At 44.3% G+C, this 19,763-nt stretch overlaps 1 protein-coding gene across 1 annotated transcript in view; it reads left to right on the forward strand.

Moving 5' to 3' along the window:
- The window catches only part of LOC126419667 (hatching enzyme 1.2-like), a 125,881-nt gene that overhangs the window by 37,713 nt on the left and 68,405 nt on the right, over nucleotides 1-19,763 (forward strand). The window contains exon 2 of the mRNA XM_050086853.1: nucleotides 5,238-5,499. Coding sequence (XP_049942810.1) covers nucleotides 5,238-5,499 — 262 coding nt within the window. The remainder of the gene's footprint in view (nucleotides 1-5,237; nucleotides 5,500-19,763) is intronic.

The raw sequence follows: 19,763 nt of genomic DNA on the forward strand, positions 1-19,763 counted from the left end.
ATCATTACCTAGGTTGATTATGTTCTGCTACTTCTAAGAGAATTTTCAGCAACTCATGGACTTCATGTTCCCAAACAACGATGGAATTTTTATGGAAACAATGCACCACGTCCTTGGGCCGAAATTGTTCGGGGTTGGTTTTAAGAACATTGTGGATAATTCGATGATTTGGTCACACAAATCGCCCGACATAAATCCCATCGAACATTTATGGGACGTAATCGAGAGCTCAGTTCGAGCACAAAATCCTGCAGTTGCACCACTTTCGCAATTACAGACGGCGATAGAGACAGCATGGCTCAATATTTCTGCAGTGGTTTTCATCTACTTGCTGAGACCATGCCACGTCGCTTTGCTGCACTACGCTGGGCAAAAGGTAGTCCGACACGACGTTAGGAGGTATCCGTTACCTTTGTCGCCCCAGTGTAACAACGATGTCTAGACAGAGGCAAGAAGCCGAAAGGGGAGAGCGAGTGCTGTAGGGAGATTGCTGGCTGCACCTGGCGTTCCCCTTGAGACGTAGAAGGGAGTGTCCTTTCGAGCTGGATAGCGAACTAAAGGCCAGGGAAGAACGAAAGAACAGTGCTTTGTCCCCTTGAGTAATGGACGCGAGGCAGGCGCTAGGCCACGGACCACCAATGCTGGGGGCAAAACACGGACCAATGAGTTACAAAAAGTCTGTTTTTACAGTGTCTGTATTTTACACTATGGTATCCTTCAGACATGCTTGCAAGTATGACTGAAGGAGATATAAGTATATGTTTAATGTAGTAAAATGGCTCTGAGCACTATGGGACTCAACTGCTGAGGTCATTAGTCCCCTAGAACTTAGAACTAGGTAAACCTAACTAACCTAAGGACATCACAAACATCCATGCCCGAGGCAGGATTCGAACCTGCGACCGTAGCGGTCTTGCGGTTCCAGACTGCAGCGCCCTTAACCGCACGGCCACTTCGGCCGGCTATTTAATGTAGTATACAGACACTCTATAAACACAGAGATTGTGTAAATCATTGGTATATATGCCACGAGAGGGTAATACGGTGACAATAAATGAAATTTGTCTTTCTCTGTGTAGGAATCACAAAGTGCAAATACAAGGGATATAGGGATATGGACAAAATGACATACAGTAGTCTGGATCGGTCCGGGAGGTATACTCAGGTAGCCAAAATGGCTAAGGCGACTGCTTTCGGTAAGTGGGAAATCTGGATTAGAGTCCGTTGCGCACAAAATTAGTAAAATTCACAACAGATGTCAATATATACTCGCAGTTTGTGGATACATCTGGTAATAATACACGGAGATACCACCGCGATGTTAAAACACAATCCTCCCTGATTCCCTTCAGTCTAATTTCTGGGCTCTATTTGCACTGACAGGTAGCCAGAAGAAATTTCCCTGTAGTATGAGCGATTTTAGAGAAGCACAGTCAGAAACACCGCTGAGTTTGTCTTATTATCGCAAGACTGGTAGCCCGTCAAGCTGTGGTAAAAAGAGTAGAACTTTTATTCCTTTTTGTTTCTGCACGATGGTAAAAAAAAAATTGCCAGGAAGACACCATCCTGCATTCGTAGCCGGCCTGTGATATAGGTCCTGTGCCCCACTTTTTAGAGTGAGAGAGGCAGTAAGGCAGTTGACTGGGAGAATAGTTTTATCGTGCCGCTAGAAGCAAGATGGCAAAAATGTGAGAACCCACGAGCGTGTCTGGTTTTGCTTTCACAGTCTGACTGACACAGACATGGCACAAGACTGCTGCCCAAGGACCAGTGCTAATTAATCGGGCTATGCAACGGAATTTATAGAACACAATAAATCGTGGGGACCTGAACACTATGTCCTGAGTGGGTCTCAACTAATTTTCTAATAATTCTGCCTATGAGTTTGGGTTTCATTAACTACAAAAGGAAAATCAAGGAGTAAAGTACATTTATGATTTACTCCAAATTGGCTTGTTACATACTGAAAGAATCAAACATTCATCATAAACAGCTCTGAATCAAGTAGTGCATAGATGGTGAAATAACGACTGTAGCTAACTGTTGGAAAAGTTCTGAGGTTGATAAGGGTAGTAATCTGGTTACGCCAATTTCTTGTCATCGTTATCCTACCGCGAGGTTAAATAACAAGTTGGTTGCAAGGCGAGAGGGTGACAGCAAGTGAAGGCAAGCACATTATTGGGGCAGAGCGACCTATCGAAGATTCGTTACTTCCATAAAGTTAACAAGTTAACACGCTGTTCCCGCCCTGTAATGCTGTTGCTGTAATGTGTTCTTACCGTAGTCGGAGGTGACCACCGTCGCCCTGTAATAGCGTCACAGGAAGGGGCCCTCCGTCTCTCCTCAGAGTTTGGATTTAGGTCTCGTCTACAGAATCCGAAGTGTCTCCCTAGGTTGAGTCCGTCATCCTTTCTCACTAGTTCAGTCTCCTGTGTTTCTCTGTCCCCATAGTTTGAGTGCCCTTTTCCATCACCCCCAGCTGAGTGCCCAAAAAAAGGCAATTCCACTCCAGCTTGGCAGCTGTGTTTTACACCCAAACATTTTTCGATTGGTCACTAAATTTACTGCCAACCTTGCCCCTTAGTATACAGGGTAGTTATAATTAAACTTTCCCAATTTAACACGTTATAACACGGAAACTAATTACCGCACGGGTACCAAACTTGGTAGCATTAATGTCAAGGACATTGGAAAGAGAAACAATGCAGAATCGATTCATCTGAAAGACTGTTAACGTGCTGCTACGGTACATCATACCATTACATATCGGTACCTTTACTGCTTGAAAAGGGGCTCAGCATGGCACCCATTAGTGTCCAGAAGAGTCTGAGCGCTGGGTTTCATTCTGCGTAGAAGAACGAAACATGTCCGTAGGCTACCTCTCTTCATATGCTGCGCTTCGGATCAGCACATGTGTGAATGTTCCCCTGGTAAACGTTCAAGTAGCCCCACAACCAGAAATCACAGCGAGTGAGATTAGGTGATTGTCCCGGCCAATCATTTAGAAACGATCGACCGATAATTCGATCGTTTCAAAATGTCTTTCGGAGAAGCGTGTCAACTTCACAAGCGATGTGCGGTGGGGCACCATCTTGCATGAAAACTGTTGAGTTCAATGCGTCTCTCTCCTGTAGGGCGGATACGACACGCTGGCGAAACATATCGCAGTAACGCTGGCCTTTGGTCCTCGAGTGCTAACCTGTTCAAAACAGAATGAGCCAGTTAAGAACGTATCCGTGAAACCACACCGTAAGGTGACACGTACACCGTACAGAGGAACTTCATGCACCGTGACTGGAGGTGAAGATCCCCATACTCGCCAGTTCTGCGTGTTCACCTTCCCCGTCAGAGAAAAATGAGCTTCGTTTGTCCATAAGTTGGTTCAGGGCCAGCTTCAATCCTTGCGAGAACGTGAAGAGCGAAGTCAACACGTCGTTGTGTGTCCCGTGGACCACGGGATGTTCAACGGACCAGACACAACACGGACAATGCCTGACGATCGGAAATTGTGTGCAGCGTTATCTGCCATAGCAACAGTAATTTCCTGTGGTGCAACCGGTCGTTGGCCTCTTCGCGGAGCGACGCCCAGTTCTCCAGTTGATTCGAACTTCTTCATCATGCTCCGCACAGCAAATGGCGAAAGAAGACCCTTCCGTAATCCTTTCAGCTGTAATATTCTCGAAGTGCAGCTGCAGCATTACTGTTGTTTTGATAATAGAGCTTCACCAATAATGCCCTGCTCCTTTTTTCCAAGCTCATGTTGACATGTCAACAAGTGCACTGTAAATGGTCGTGTGGGAGAGACTATGAATCACGACGACTGACCACGGCACCTGGTGGCCATAGTTGGAACTGGATGGCGGTGCTATGACACGTGGAAACCATGCACCCCATACTCTGGACATTAATGCTACCAAGTTTGGTACTCGTATAGTAATTATTTTCCGTGTTATATCGTGTTAACTAGGGAAAGTTTAATTATAACCACCTGGTATTTTGGTAATGCTTTCCATCCTCCCTCCAACGGCTCTGTAAAAACATTTTCCCAATGAACTGTGTTACAACCCCTCTCCACCTAAAGAGTGGGACTAGCCGTCTGAAATCCCTCCATCATTGGGAACGTTCATCTCGTTGACGTGTGGGTGCATGGTATGGCCCTCAAGTTGTTGTTGTTGTGGTCTTCAGTCCAGAGACTGGTTTGATGCAGCTCTCCATGCTACTCTATCCTGTGCAAGCTTCTTCATCTCCCAGTACCTACTGCAACCTACATCCTTCTGAATCTGTTTAGTGTATTCATCTCCCTCTACGAGTTTTACCCTCCACGCTGCCCTCCAATACTAAATTGGTGATCCCTTGATCCCTCAGAACATGTTCTACCAACCGATCCCTTCTTCTAGTCAAGTTGTGCAACAAATTTCTCTTCTCCCCAATTCTATTCAATACCTCCTCATTAGTTATGTGATCTACCCATCAAATCTTCAGCATTCTTCTGTAGCACCACATTTCGAAAGCTTCTATTCTCTTCTTCTCCAAACTATTCATTGTCCATGTTTCACTTCCATATATGGCTACACTCCATACAAATACTTTCAGAAACGGTTTCCTGACACTTAAGTGGTGGTGCGTGGCCCAGCGACTGCCTGGCGGCTGCGTGGCCATCTGCGACTCAGGGGCCACAAAACGACATTCGTTCGCTCTTCCCTGGCCTTGAGTTTACTGTCTGGCTTGAAAGGACACCGCCTCCTATGTCTCAACGGACGACCCTTGGTGTGGGTAGCAATGTCCCTCCGGCAGTCGCTGTCCCCTTACAACTTCATGTCTGTCTCTACACATCATTATTATAGCCTGCAGGAAAACCAACCAGAACATAAGAACACAGAAAATGTGTGCTGCCATTGTAATCACTGGCATATCCCACATGTAAATTCCAAATGAAATTGTTATGTTCACTTGCTATGAACGTGTTAATTCGTCCAGTCGCTTCTTAGAAGAATGAGTTGGGGGTTGGCCACCTTTCAACTCGATATTTAGAAATTAATTTAGTTGTAAATTGCTCGAACTCTCACAATAGACCAATTGGTGTCATTGCTTGGCACTGCTCTGTCAGAATATATATGTGGAGAACATTGATTTCATTGATTGTCAGAGTCCTCGTAATTGATAATTGCTCAACACGATCGCTCGACGTCGTGCCTGTATGCAGACTGGAGTAAGGAACTGCTTTTATCGGCCTGCAGATGCTGTGTCGCTGCTTCGCCGTCTGTCTGCTGCTGGTGGTGGCAGCCAGTGCTGTCCCGCTGGAGCTGTCGGGTCTGGCCGACGAGGAGGAGGCGGTGCAGCCAGTGGACGCTGGAGAGCCTGACCCTCCGGGAGCAGAGGAATCGGGCGAGGCCTCTGGCGAGGCGGCGGGTGGCGCCTCCTCAGAGATCGCCAGCTTCCTCACCGAGAGCCTCACGGAGCTGGGACACATGTTCTTCGGCACGCCCAGCAACGAGACAGGTGAGTGGCGTCTGAGTGCATCGTAGTATTTGGTCCTTGATATCCAGGATACGCAACACTGGGATAGACTCGACGTCCGAACTGGTCTCAAACACGTTCTATCGAGGATAGATCTAGCCGTCTTTCTATCCACAGGAGTACCTCAGCATCTCGGAGACATTCATAGAAACACATGCCATGTCTGGAACATCATTGTCCTGGTAAAAATATAGTACCATGACACAGCCGCATGAGATGTAGGACATGAAGCAGGATGTCCGTGACGTACTTTTGTAGCGTCTCAGTCACTAATAGCTGTAAATGTTAAAAAATATATCGGCTCAACCAGTTGTTCATAGTGTAAAACACTAAGATTGACGCGTTTCGGAAGTCAAGCTTCCATCATCAGAATAATAAAAAGTAAAAGAACCTGTTAAAACTCGCTAAAATGGAACATGCACTAGGCACAATAAAATTTATAATAAAATTAAAACATCGTGGCTACTTCCCTTGGAAGACACGGCTGCAACAAGGGAAGTAGCCACGATGTTTTAATTTTACTATCAATTTTATTGTGCCTAGTGCATGTTCCATTTTAGCGAGTTTTAACAGGTTCTTTTACTTTCCATTATTCTGATGATGGAAGCTTGACTTCCGAAACGCGTCAATCTTAGTGTTTTACACTATAAACAAGCGGTTGAGCCGATATATTTTTTAACATTGACATTCACAACCACGACCTCTCATCCAGTATGGATAAAATAAAAAAAAAAAGTAGCTGTAAACTTAAGTCATACACGATGGCTAAAGGACACCATGACGCCTGGTATAACATCGCTGTGCCTCTAGAAACCACGAAAAGAATGGGATCTTACGTCAGGTCGCCCCCATATTCGCCGACGATGGTCGCCCTAGGTAGTACAGAACCGCGATTCATCGCTGAACACAATGCGATGCCATTCGTCAACAAGGCATGCTTTCCAATCTCTGCACTACTAAATACACAGCTTTTTCTTTTATGGTGTTAACAGATGAGACAGTATTTCCCTAGTTCGGCTGCTGCCAGTCTCCGGCTGGGAGACCGACAAAGAGTCCATTACTTGTTCTTGGGTGGCAGGGGCGGACGTGAAAGGATTACAGTGTGGTTGGTACGCATTATGACATTCCTCCCTTGTGGCGGTCAGACGTGGTCGGACGGAAACTCGATGACGCGTATGCCTGCTCTCATGTGGTACTGGATGGGACTGCAGTACCACGACTAGGTACCGTCGCATACGAAGGCGCGACAAACCTGGATATTCGCACGATTCGAGCAGTTCGCGAAATATAAACCTACAATGAGACCTATCAAACTCCGACTGGCAACGCTGTGAAATGCGCGGCATCTTCACAATGATCACTCAACACCTAACGCTATTCACGCCCGTTGTATACCCTACCATGCTTGGTAACAACACTAAATATGAACAACGCTAGTGTGCTCTAGTGGCCGTTTTGCCTGTCACAGAGAACTGCAACTTCAAAATGGTTCAAATGGCTCTGAGCACTACGGGACTTAACACCTGAGATCATCAGTCCCCTAGAACTTAGAACTACTTAAACCTAACTAACCTAAGAACATCACACACATCCATGCCCGTGACAGGATTCGAACCTGCGACCGTAGCGGTCGCACTGTTCCAGACTGAAGCGCCTAGACCCGCTCGGTCACATCGGCCGGCTAGAATTGCAACTCATCAGTTACGTACCGCTAATTGTGGGTACGGGTACGAAATTATGCTGACGTCCGATCGTGTTACATGGGTGCTTCACTTTTCTTGTTAGGCTGTGTATTTGTCAAAGCTATAACCGGAGGTCGGACTGGAAGATACACAGTTATCTCGACATATTGTATCCAATACGATAACCACTCAAAAGCTAACATTAGAAGACTAGTGTTACCACGTTGCAACACAATAATGAATCATAGTTAACGGACTTCGTCAGTTTATATATCTAAATTCCAAAGGTCTCTGAAAATCACTCTAGGATCAGATAATAAACAACATATGAGATGTTTCATATGTCAGAGCTGACTCGACACGCCGATGTAACGAACAGTACTACCTCAGGACAGTGTTGACCCTCCAGCTTAGATTTCTCTCTTTTGTATACCTATTTGTTTTTTTTTAATTAGGGAACTCACACACTTTTTCACATGGCCTAAGGAAAGTATCCTTGGTTAGTAAACAAAATGTTCGCGGTTCCGGTTTCAAACCATACCACCGCTTAAATTCTGAATAAAAATCATCAGCAATCGCTGCCAAATACTCGACATAGAGGTAGTCCACATTCAACCAACGGCCTTGTCAAAGAGGGTGAAGGACCCGACGGAGACCCAGGGCAGTCTCTTGCCCTTGGGGCTGGTAACCACCCCTAAAGGCGGATGAAGCAGCAATGATCAAAGGTATGAAGATGCAGAAGGCAATGGAAACAATTGCATTTAAGACACATAATGTGTATTCACAAGACATGTGGCCTGTAACTGAAAAAGTGTCGATGATCCCTCCATTGGCAAAAGATTCCGGAATAGTCCTCATTCGGATCTCCGGGAGAGGTGACCATGAGAAAAAGATTGAATACCCAGCGGAAGGATAACATTCTACGAGTCGGGGCCTGCAATGTCAGAAGTTTGAACATTGTAGGGAAGGTAGAAAATCTGTCAAGGGAAATGCTATGGCTCAATCTAGATATAGTGGGCATTAACGAAGTGAAATGGAAACTTGAGAAGGATTTCTGCTCAGATGAGTGAAGGGTAATATCAATAAAAGCAGAAAATGTTGAAATGGAGTAGGATTCGTCATGAATAGGAAGGTAAGGCAGATAGCGAGTTACTGCGAACATTTCAGTGACAGAGTTTTTCTCATCAGAATCGACAGCAAACCAACACCGACAACGATAGCTCAGGTATACATGCTGATGTCGCAAACTGAAGGTGAAGACATGGAGGAAGTACGTGACGACATTGAACGGAAAATTCAGTACGTAAAGAGAGATGGAAATCTAGCAGTTATGGGGGATTGGAATGCTGTTGTAGGGGAAGGAGTAGAAGAAAGGTTCACGGGAGAATATGGGCTTGGTAGTACGATTGAGAGAAGTGAAACACTAATTAAGTTCTGCAGCAAATTTCAGCTTACAATAGAGAATACTCTGTTCAGGAATCAAAAGAGGAGTAGGTGTACTTGGAAAAGGTAGGGGAAGATTTCAGTTTGCGGAAGACTACGTCATGGTCAGGCAGAGATTCCGAAATCAGATAACAGCTTGTAAGTTTTACCGAGTAGAAGATATATTAACTTATCAGAATTCAGTGGTGATGAACAGCAGGCTGAAGTTTAAGAGACTAGTCAGAAAGAACCAATGCTCAAGGAAGTGAGATACGGAAATACTAAGGAATGAAGAGATACGTGTCATGTTCTCTGATGTTATAGATATTGCGACAAGGAATAGCTCAGTATGCAGTTCTGTTGAAGAGGAATGAACATCTCTAAAAACAGGAGAAGTTGGAAAGGAAAACATAGGTACAAAAAAGGCGACTGCGAACGAAGAAAGTATGGCTAACAGAAGAAAAACTTCTCGATGAAGAAAGGAAGTCAAAAATGATCAGGGGAATTCAGGAATACAGAAATACAAATCACTCAGGAATGAAATAGATAGGAAGTGCAGGGAAGCTAAGGCGAAACAGTGCATGAAAAATGTGAAGAAACCGAAAAAGAAATGTTTGTCGGAAGGACTGACTCACCATATAGGCAAGTCAAAACAATCTTTGGTGAAATTAAAAGTAAGGGCTGTAACATTAAGAGAGCAACGGGAATACGACTGTTAAATGCAGAGCACAGAGCGAATGCTTGGAAAGAGTACACTGAAGGCATCAATGAGGCCGAAGACTTATCTGATGATAGGAGAAGAGACAGGAATCAGTATAGAAAAGATAGGGGATCCAATACTGAAGTTGGAATTTAAAAGAGCTTTGGAAGATTTAACATCGAAGAAGGCAGAAGTGGTAAATATCATTCCAGCAGAGTTTTTAAAATCATTGGGGGAAGTGGCAACGAAACGACTATTAACGTTGGTGTGTCTGGCGATATTCCACCTGACTTCCCAAAAGCAACATCCACACAACTCCGAAGATAGCAAGAGCCGACTAGTGCGAGAATTATCGCACAATCAGCTTGACAGCTCATGCATGCAAGGTGCTGAAAAGAATAATGTGCATAGGAAGGGAAAAGAAAATTGAGGTTATGGTAGATGACCTTCAGTTTGACTTTAGGAAAGGTAAGGCACCAGAGAGGCAGTTTTGACGTTGCGGATCATATGGGAAGCAAGACTTTAGAAATATCAAGACAAGTTCACAGGATCTGCCGACTTGTAAAAAGCATTCTACAATGTAAAATGGTATAAAATCTTCGAAAGGGCGGGAAAAAGAAGGGTAAACAGTAGCTAAAGACGGGTAATATACAATAAGTACATGAGCCAAGAGGGGACAATAAGAATGGAAGACCAAGGAGGGCTCCGATTCAGATGGCTGTAAGACAGAGATGCAGCCTTTACTCCTACTATTCAATCTATACATCCACGAAGTATTGACGGAAATAAAAGAAAGGTTCAAAAGTAGAATTAAAATTGAAGGTGAAAGGATATCAATAATAAGATTCGCTGACGACATTGCTATCAGCATTGAAAGTGAAGAAGAACTACGGGATCTGTTGAACGGTATGAACACACTAATGAGTACAGAATATGGATTGAGAGTGATTCGAAGAAAGACAAAAGTAATGAGAAGCAGCATAAATGAGAACATCAAGGAAGCTAACTTCAAGGTTAGTGATCACGAAGTAGATAAAGTTAAGGAATTCTGCTACCTAGGCAGCAAAATGAACAATAACGGACGAATCAAGGAGGACATCAAAAGCAGAATGGCGCTGGCAAGAAGAGCATTCCTGGCCAAGAGAAATCTATTAGTATCTAACATAGGCCTTAATTTGAGGCAGAAACTTCTGAGAATCTATGTTTCGAGCACAGTATTGCAAGGTAGTGAAACATGGAATGTGGGAAAACCGGAGCATTAGAGAACTGAAGCATTTGAGATATGGTGCTACAGACGAATGTTTAAAATTAGGTGGACTGAAGGTACGGGATGCAGAGATTCTCCGGAGAATCGAGGAGAAAAAGGAATTGGGAAACAGTGACAGGAAGAAGGGATAGGATGATAGGACGTCTGTTAAGACGTCACAGAATATCTTTCATCGTGCAAAAAAGGGAGCTGTAAAGGGTAAAAACTGTAGAGGAAGACAGTGATTTGAATGCATTCAGCAAATGATTGTGGACCTTGGTTGCAAGTGCTACTCTAATATATAGTTGTTGGAACAGGACAGGAATTCGTGGCAGGCTGCATTAAACAAGTAATTAAAAAAAAAGAAGGATTTCCCCAAAACAAGGCTTTCCTACCTTTGGTTGACTGACGGCTGTGACAACAGGATGGGTTGTCACAAGTTTAATATAACACCAAGTCACCAGATCTCAGTATTATTGAGCCTTTGTGGTCTATTTTAGAGAGAAGGGTGTGTGATAGCTATCAGCCTTCATCTTCGTGCCCCGAAACTACCACTACTTTGCATGAAGAATGGTGTAAGATTCTCTTGAAAACCACACAGTGCCTGTATTTATCCATTCTGAGACGAGTGGAAGCTGTTTTGAATACCAATGATTTAGCTGTGATGTGTTTTTGATGATTCCACATATTTGTCCATCCCCTGTGTACTTCGCAAAGTGCTGTATAGTTCATGGTAAGGATGGGAAAAACCGACTCTCTAAAACCGATACCGATGTTTTAGTTCTGAATAACGGGAATTTTTAGGTATTTGTTTGGTCTCGGCTATAACATTTTTTCCATTTTTTATTAATAATCGGGTAAAGAAAGAGACATATCAACTTACCATAGCAGCAGTGCTAAAATTTATGGTTTTTAAGTACAAATTTTTTTAAAAACAAGTAATACTTCTTCGTGAAATTTCTTCAGCTTTGAAATATTGGATTGTTATAGAAACTAGGAAAAGCGATCAGCACTATTTTTATAATAACCCCTAAAGCTAGAAACTAGCAACGAACACATGACGTAATAATCGGTACAGTATTGCAGGGACAACGATGTGCCCGCTGCCGCGCGGCGTGGCCTATTAGACGATACGAGAATACTTGCAGTGCGCAAGACTTGCCCTCACCTAGTCTATACGATGGTTTCTTACTGTCGTCCACGGCCATCAGTTGTACTGCAGAGTGGTACCGTACTCAGTTTGTAAGTATTTTACGAAATGCGGTTGCAATGAAGAGTAGTGCTTTATTTACTTTCAAAGGTTACAAACGGCAGGAGGTACAACTAACAAGGAGAAAACATCCACACTGATCCTTAGAAGAGACGATAAATTTAATTGATATATGTTTAATTTTATTGACGTGCTATAAATTTAGGATAACTGAACCTGTAACTTTGTTGCTGCTAAAGTGTGGAGAATTGACAGCATCTAAAAGTGACAGTGCAGGGAAGTCATCGACTTGAGTCCTTTTGCTATTGCTGTCGCCGCGCTCGTTTCCTCAGCTTCGGAATCTTTGCTGGAGACAATGGGGCCGATTTCTTCCGCAGACGCAATCATAATCTCTTACTCTTCCAGCAGTATTAGAATTCTTCAACCGTTGTTTAAAGTCTACGTTTATTACTGTAAGTAATAGCAATAAAACGCCGAAAATCGGTTACTTCAGAAATCGATTATTTCTTAACGGTTTTGACAGTCAGGCTAAACTAAAGGCGAAAAAAACGGGTGTAACCGACAACCGGTTGTTTTAGCGATAATCGCCATCCCTACTTCGTGGAAGAGAGTACTTCGAGTGAGTACAACCGATTTTCTACCCTATTCTATTGCGACGTACAGCAAGGGGAAAAGAGGCTGTTTATGTGCCTCTGAACATGCTGTTATCCCCAAGACCCCTACCGAGATATATTTTGAAAATAACATAATATACTCAATGGGGTTTTGCGAGAACAACGTAACATTTGGTGGTAAAATCTTCTGAGTCATTAGGTCGCAACATATTCTTCTTTAGACTTTTTGAATGCTCGGCATTTCGACGTCTCTGGAGGCATCATCTTCAGGATCCCACTTGCGTCTCTCGATGACAGACACTGTCGAAAGTCAAATGTCGCGTTCACTTATAAAAGGCTATTGGAAATTTGTGGTAAGTTCCTATGGGACCAAACTGCTGAGGTCATCGGTCCCTAGGCTTACACGCTACTTAATCTAACTACGCTAGGGACAACACACACACCCATGCCAGAGGGAGGACTCGAACTCAGACAGGGGGAGCCGCGTGAAGCGTGGCAAGGCGCCCTCACGGCAAAGGCTATTTCCAGCGCTTTTGCAGAGAAGTGAAGTTACTGGGTAAAAATCTTCAGGATGATATCGGGCCGTCGTCATTGGGTAAATTCTGAAAACAGATGTTGTAACAGAGGGGAACGCAAAATGTAGTTGTTGTGCCTCTTCGGTTGTTTCCCAGTATACGTTTATGTTCCTCGTTGGCCGTGGCTGGGTGTTCCGTGATAGCGAGCAGCTACGAAGACAGAGGCCTGTAGTCGTCATCTCTGTTGAAATTGTATCCATTCTTCGACATTTCAACTGCTTCACAAACTTTAATTCTATAAATATTACTTCCTGTGCCTAGTGGTCATCTTAAAGCACATAACCTGATCATATTCTCCTTTGTGCTCCACTACCGCTGATTTTACGCTTTGACTTAAACGTGTGTGGCGTTCGTGCTCCTTAATGGATTCTTTTACTGTCATTCCAATTGTGCCGATATACAAGGACAACTCGAACGACAAACTTTCAGAGGCCGTTCAAGGACACCTTCTAAGTAATACCTTGGTACAAGGGACCGAAGGCGCCCGGAGAATCGTTACACAGTACCAACGTAATTATTTCGTTTGTTATCGCATTCACCCTTGTTTCTGTGAAAATCGCTTACAAGAGGAAGCAAGCCTGTATATACAATAATGAAAACGTACGACACACAAAACACAACACGGAGTAATGCAACAACCCTCAGACGCAAAACTACTGCACTGAGCGAGGTGGCGCTGTGGTTAGCACACTGGACTTGCATTCGGGAGGACAACGGTTCAATCCCATGTGCGGCCATCCTGATTTAGGTTTTACGTGATTTCCCTAAATCGCTGCAGGCAAATGCCGGGATGGTTCCTCTCAAAGGGCACGGCCGTCTTCCTTCCCAAATCCAATGAGACCGACGACCTCGCTGTCTTGTCTCCTCCGGCAAAACAACCCAAATCAACCCAAAACTACTGCATTGTTTGTAGTCGCCGTCGCTACAGGAACAGCTCACCATACCGTCACTCGCCGCTCTCCTATTTCACACGAGATGTGTATCGACCAACTCTTCATCACAAGATCTATCCATACTGCTGCGTATCACTGTTAACGTACAATTAATACAATCGAGACAAAAAGCACTCGCGAGACGGCACCGAGCAGTACACAACGCCAGCTTGTGGGCGAAGAATAAAGTGAACATGGCTGTTGACAACACCAAGTGCCGTGAGTGAATGGAACAAGTTTGTTTCCAAGCAAGATATGTGTAGGACATGCCGTCCACATTCTCACTGCTGTGCACGTTTGTCAGGTGCAAAGCTAACTGGGACAAGAAACTAAACGAAATGCCGCCGAAGACCGTGAGTCCGTTGTACCAAAATACTCAGAAGATATCCATGAACAACCTCTGAAAAGTTTGTCGGCGGAGTTCTGGTTCTGTGCCGCAACTACGCATCAGTTCATACACTCCCGCATTGTGGAGGCTGTCAGGTGCGTCCATTGCAGCCCAGAGAATTTTATCCACCGTTAACAGAAAGATGTAGTCCTTCCACCGTTCTTCCGAAGAATTATGCCTGTTCTGTATACTGTAGCAACAAAGAAATTCAAATGGCTCTAAGCACTATGGGACTTAACATCTGAGGTCATCAGTCCCCTAGACTTAGAACTACTTAAACCTAACTAACCTAAGGACATTACACACATCCATGCCCGAGGCAGGATTCGAACCTACCACCGTAGCAGAGCGCGGTTCCGACAGAAGCCCCTAGAACCGCTCGGTCACAGCGGCCGGTTAGCAAAAAACAATAGCTTTACAGAATGTGCGGGATTTTCCTCGTTCTTTCATTGTTATTGCTTCGTCTGAAAACCCTTTTAGGGAAAGCTCAATCTAGCCGTTGACCTTCGATGTCTGCCTAAGGAAATCTAACTTTGGTTAGTTACTGATGTGGCACGCAGGAGAAGATACAGTGTTCAGTGCGGCATGCTTCTGGATTGGGTGACGTTTCGAAGCGGCGTCTAAATACCCGTTAGTGTTGGAAGGCTTCCTATAAACTCTGTGCCCTAGAGTAAGGTCTTCTACAGGTCAGTACATCTAAGAACGGGTGCCCGACCTCACTCTCCAACTCCATGGTGAAGCTCATTTTCTGATTTGTTGTGACAGTCGTGAAATTTATATAGTTCTTTGTTGTTGTGTTCACTCACAAATACTGAAGGGCGTCCATCAAACTGTTCATTTATTCCATTCATTTTCTCGCACAACCTTCCTCAAACTTCGTCATTCACTTCCTGTGCTGGGTTCGACGGTTGCGTTTAACTGCGACACAGCTCCAGCTTTGCTTGAAGGAGGGCTACATTGCTGTTTACTGCCTTCCCCACAAACACACACACACACACACACACATACCTGCCTTGCCAACGGTCTGGCTCCCCTTCGGAACTGGTTTTCTTTTGTTATAGGAGAGTGCCAAACGGTCCCCCGAAAGCTCAAAGACTGCCATACACAGAGGACTCCCCTTACAAGCAGCCGTCAGGGTATAGCGGACACACAGCGGAAAATGTCCGTCTCTATTGTGAAGGCCTGTGTGTTTTCAACTTACCGCTACTCCCTCCATTGTCAAGTGCGGCAGCACAGCTTACAGAACCAACTGCACCCCCTTCCCCCTACCCCCATTCTCCTCACCTGCCTCACTCTATGCTTGACACTAACATTCATCAAACGATAACATATGTCCTGCGGCATTTTATTTTAAAGCACTTCCGCTACGAGATTTGTTTTGCCGAATTCGTACGTGACAAGACGATTTTGCTGTGTATGAAGACAAGGATCTGAAGAATATCGGCGGTGTCCTCTTGAAAGTTACTACCTCGGCATTCGTATGATCCTTTCCTACATCTGCATCTATCCTCTGAAATTCATCGTGAAATACATGACAGGGAGCACTTTACTGCTTCCCATCGTACCAATATTACGGTTTCTTCCGTTCCATTCGCGTAAGCAACGCGGGAAAAATGATTTCTTAAACGCCTTCGTGCGCTACAAATTTCTTGTCTCCCAAATTCTGTCCAATACCTCTAATCTTCTGCATTCTTTTGTAGCACCACATTTCAAAAGCCGCTAGATTGTTTTGGCCTAAACTGTTTATCGTCCATGCCTCAATTCTGTACATGGTTACGCTCTAGACAAACACCTTCAGGAAAGACTTAATAAAACAAAAATCTATATTCGATGTTAACAAAATTCTCCTCATGAGAAACGCTTTTCTTACCATTGCCAATCATGTTTTACATCCTCTCTACTTTGGCCATCATAAATTATTTTGTTGCACAAATACCAAAATACATCTACTACTTTACGTGTCTCACTTCCTAATCTGTTTCTCTCAGAATCACCTGATTTCATTTGACAACATTCCATTATCCTTGATTTACTCCTATTGACGTTCATTTTATATCCTCATTTCGAGATTCTGTTCTGCTTTTCCAAGTCCTTTCATGTCTCTGACTCAATACAGTGTCATCGACAAACCTCAAAGTTTTTATTTCTTCCCCCTGAACTTTAATTCCTACTCCAAATTTTTCTATGGTTTCCATTATTGCTTTGTCAGATTGAATAATATCGGGGATAGGGATAGGCTACAACTCTGTCTCACTTCTTTTTCAACCATTGCTTCTCTTTCGTGCTCCTCGACTCTTATAACTTCCATCTTGTTTCTATACAAATTGTAGGTAGCCTTTTGCTCTTTTGTTTTACCCCTGTCACCTTCAGTAATTGAAAGAGAGTATTCCCGTCGACACTGTTAAAAGCTTTCTCTAATGCTTGATTTGCCTTTCCTTAATCTATCTTCTAAGAGAAGCCATTTATTTTTGAGTCATAATCTTCTGATTGGTTTGATACGGCCCACCACGAATTCCTCTCCTGTGTCCGCCCCCGGTAGCTGAGTGATAGCCGGCACGGTAGCTCAGCGTGTTCGGTTAGAGGGTTAGCTGCCCTCTGTAATAAAAAAAACTGTGTTAATCGATCAACAACGAACTTAAACGGATATTTTACGACGTCCACCCCGAGCAGATGCAACGAACGAAAGCGAACAAAATGAGATAAAAAAAAAGTGGTCAGCGCGACGGACTGTGAATCCTAAGGGCCCGGGTTCGATCCCGGCTGGGTCGGAGATTTTCTTCGCTCAGGGACGGGGTGTTGTGTTGTCCTAATTATCATCATTTCATCCCCATCGACGCTCTAGTCGCCGAAGTGGCGTCTAATTGAAAGACTTGCACCAGGCGAACGGTCTACCCGACAGGAGGCCCTCGTCACACGACATTTCATTTCATTTTTTCCTCTCCTGTGCCAACTTCTTCATCTGGGAGTAGCACTTAGAACCTACGTCCTCAATTATTATTTGCTCGACGTATTCCAGTCTCTGTCTTCCTCTAAAGTTTTTGCCCTCTGCTGCTCAAAAATGTTCAAATGTGTGTGAAATCTTATGGAACTTCACTGCTATGGTCATCAGTCCCTAAGCTTACACACTACTTAACCTAAGTTATCCTAAGGACAAACACACACACCCATGCCCGAGGGAGGACTCGAACCTCTGCCGGGACCAGCCGCACAGTCCATGACTGCAGCGCCTCAGACCGCTCGGCTATCCCGCGCGGCCTCTACTGCTCCCTCTAGTACAATGGAAGTCATTTCATGATTTCTTAACAGATATCCCATCATCCTGTCCCTTCTCCTGGCCAATGTTTTCCACATATTCCTTTCCTCTCCAGTTCCGCGCAGAACCTTCTCATCCACCGAGCGAGGTGGCGCAGTGGTTAGCACACTGGACTCGCATTCGGGAGGACGACGGGTCAATCCCGTCTCCGGCCATCCTGATTTAGGTTTTCCGTGATTTCCCTAAATCGCTTCCGGCAAATGCCGGGATGATTCCTTTGAAAGGGCACGGCCGATTTCCTTCCCCATCCTTCCCTCACCCGAGCTTGCGCTCCGTCTCTAATGACCTCGTTGTCGACGGGACGTTAAACACTAATATCCTCCTCCTCCTTCTCATCCCTTACCGTATTAGTCCACCTAATTATCAACATTCTTCTGTAGCACCACATCTCAAATACTTATCTTCTGTTTGGGTTTTCCTGCAGTCCATGTTTCACTGCCATACAATGTTGTACTCCAAGCGTACATTCTCATAAATTTCTTCCTCAAATTAAGGCCTATGTTTGATACTAGTAGACTTCTCTTCACCAGGAGTGTCTTTTTGCCAGTGCTAGTCTGCTTTTGATGTCTTCCTCGCTTCGTCCGTCATTGTTATTTTTCTGCCTTAACGTCATCTATATTGAAACCATGAATTCTGATGTTAAGTTTCTCGCTATTCTCATTTCTGCTACATGTCATTACGTTTGTTATCTTCAGTTTACTCTCGATCCATATTCTGTACTCATTAGGCTGTTCATTCCACTCAGCAGATCATGTAATTCCTCTTCACTTTCACTCAGGATGGCAATGTTATCAGCGAATCGTATCATTGATATCCTTTAACCTTGAATTTCAATTGCACTCCTGAAGCTTTCTTTTATTTCTATAACTGCTTCTTCGCTGTACAGGTTGAACAGCAGCGGCCAAAGTGTACTTCGTTCTTGATCACTCTAAGATTCCCTCTTGGCTCTTGTACGTATTGTATATTACCCGTCTTCCTCTATAACTTACCCCTATTTTTCTTAGAATTTATAACATCTTGCACAATTTCACATAGTCGATCGCTTTTTCCAGATCAACAGATCTCTTCATCTGCGGCTTGCGACGTCGGCATGTATACCTGAACTATCGTTGTCGGCGTTGGTTTGCCCTCAATTCTGATCAGAACAACCCTATCACTGACCTGTTCACAGTAACACAATCTCTGCCCTGCCTTGATATTCATAACGAATCTTACTCCCGTTATACCATTTTCTGCTGCTGTTGATGTTACCCTGAACTCATCTGACCAAAATTCCTTGTCTTCTTTCCATTTCACCCCTACTGTAACTAGGTTGAGCCATTGCGTCTCCCATTTTAGATTTTCTAGTTTCGCTACCTTGTTCAAGCTTCTGATATTCCACGTGCCGACTCGTAATCCTTTATCTTTTCGTTGATTATTCAATGTTTTTCTCATGGCCACTCCTTGCCAGTCCCCTCCTGGAGATCCGAATGGGGGACTATTCCGGAATCTTTTGCCAATGGAGAGATCATCATGACACGTTTTCAATTACAGGCAAACATGTTCTTTGACTACTCGTTATGTGTCTTTAATGCAGTGGTTTCCATTGTCTTTTGCATCCTCATGCCTTTGATCATTGCTGATTCTTCCGCCTTTAGGGGCAGTTTCCCACTCCAAGGACAAGAGAGTGTCCTGAACCTCTGTCCGCTCCTCAGGCACCTTTGACAACGCCGTTGGCGGAATGAGGGTGAATTCTTATGCCGGAATCTTCGGCCGCTAATGCTGATTATTAATCAAAATTTAAGCCTTGGCCGGTTTTGAACCGGGGACCGATGACGTCTCCCCTTGATTACTAATCAAAAACACTACACTTATTTGTGAAAAGATTGTGTTATGCCTGATGGCAGAAGGATAAATGTCTAGCAGCACGTGTCAGAATTCGATTGTGACAGGTCAGTGGCCCATCGAGAATGCCATTTGACGACTCTTCAGGTCGAGTTTGTTTGGGATCAAAAGACTGTCACGCGAATATTGAATCGACAGGATCAGGAGGGGCAGACTGGACGTCTCGCACGATCACAAAGGTCCCACGTGACTAGCGCCCATAACGACAGGCACTCTGTTTATTCTGTTGGAAGGGTTATACAGCCACTTAACGTACCTCCAGTCTGGGAAAATGGCGTGT

This window comes from Schistocerca serialis, chromosome 9 (genome assembly GCF_023864345.2).
Source record: "Schistocerca serialis cubense isolate TAMUIC-IGC-003099 chromosome 9, iqSchSeri2.2, whole genome shotgun sequence".
In the NCBI taxonomy this organism is placed as follows: Eukaryota; Metazoa; Arthropoda; class Insecta; order Orthoptera; family Acrididae; genus Schistocerca; species Schistocerca serialis.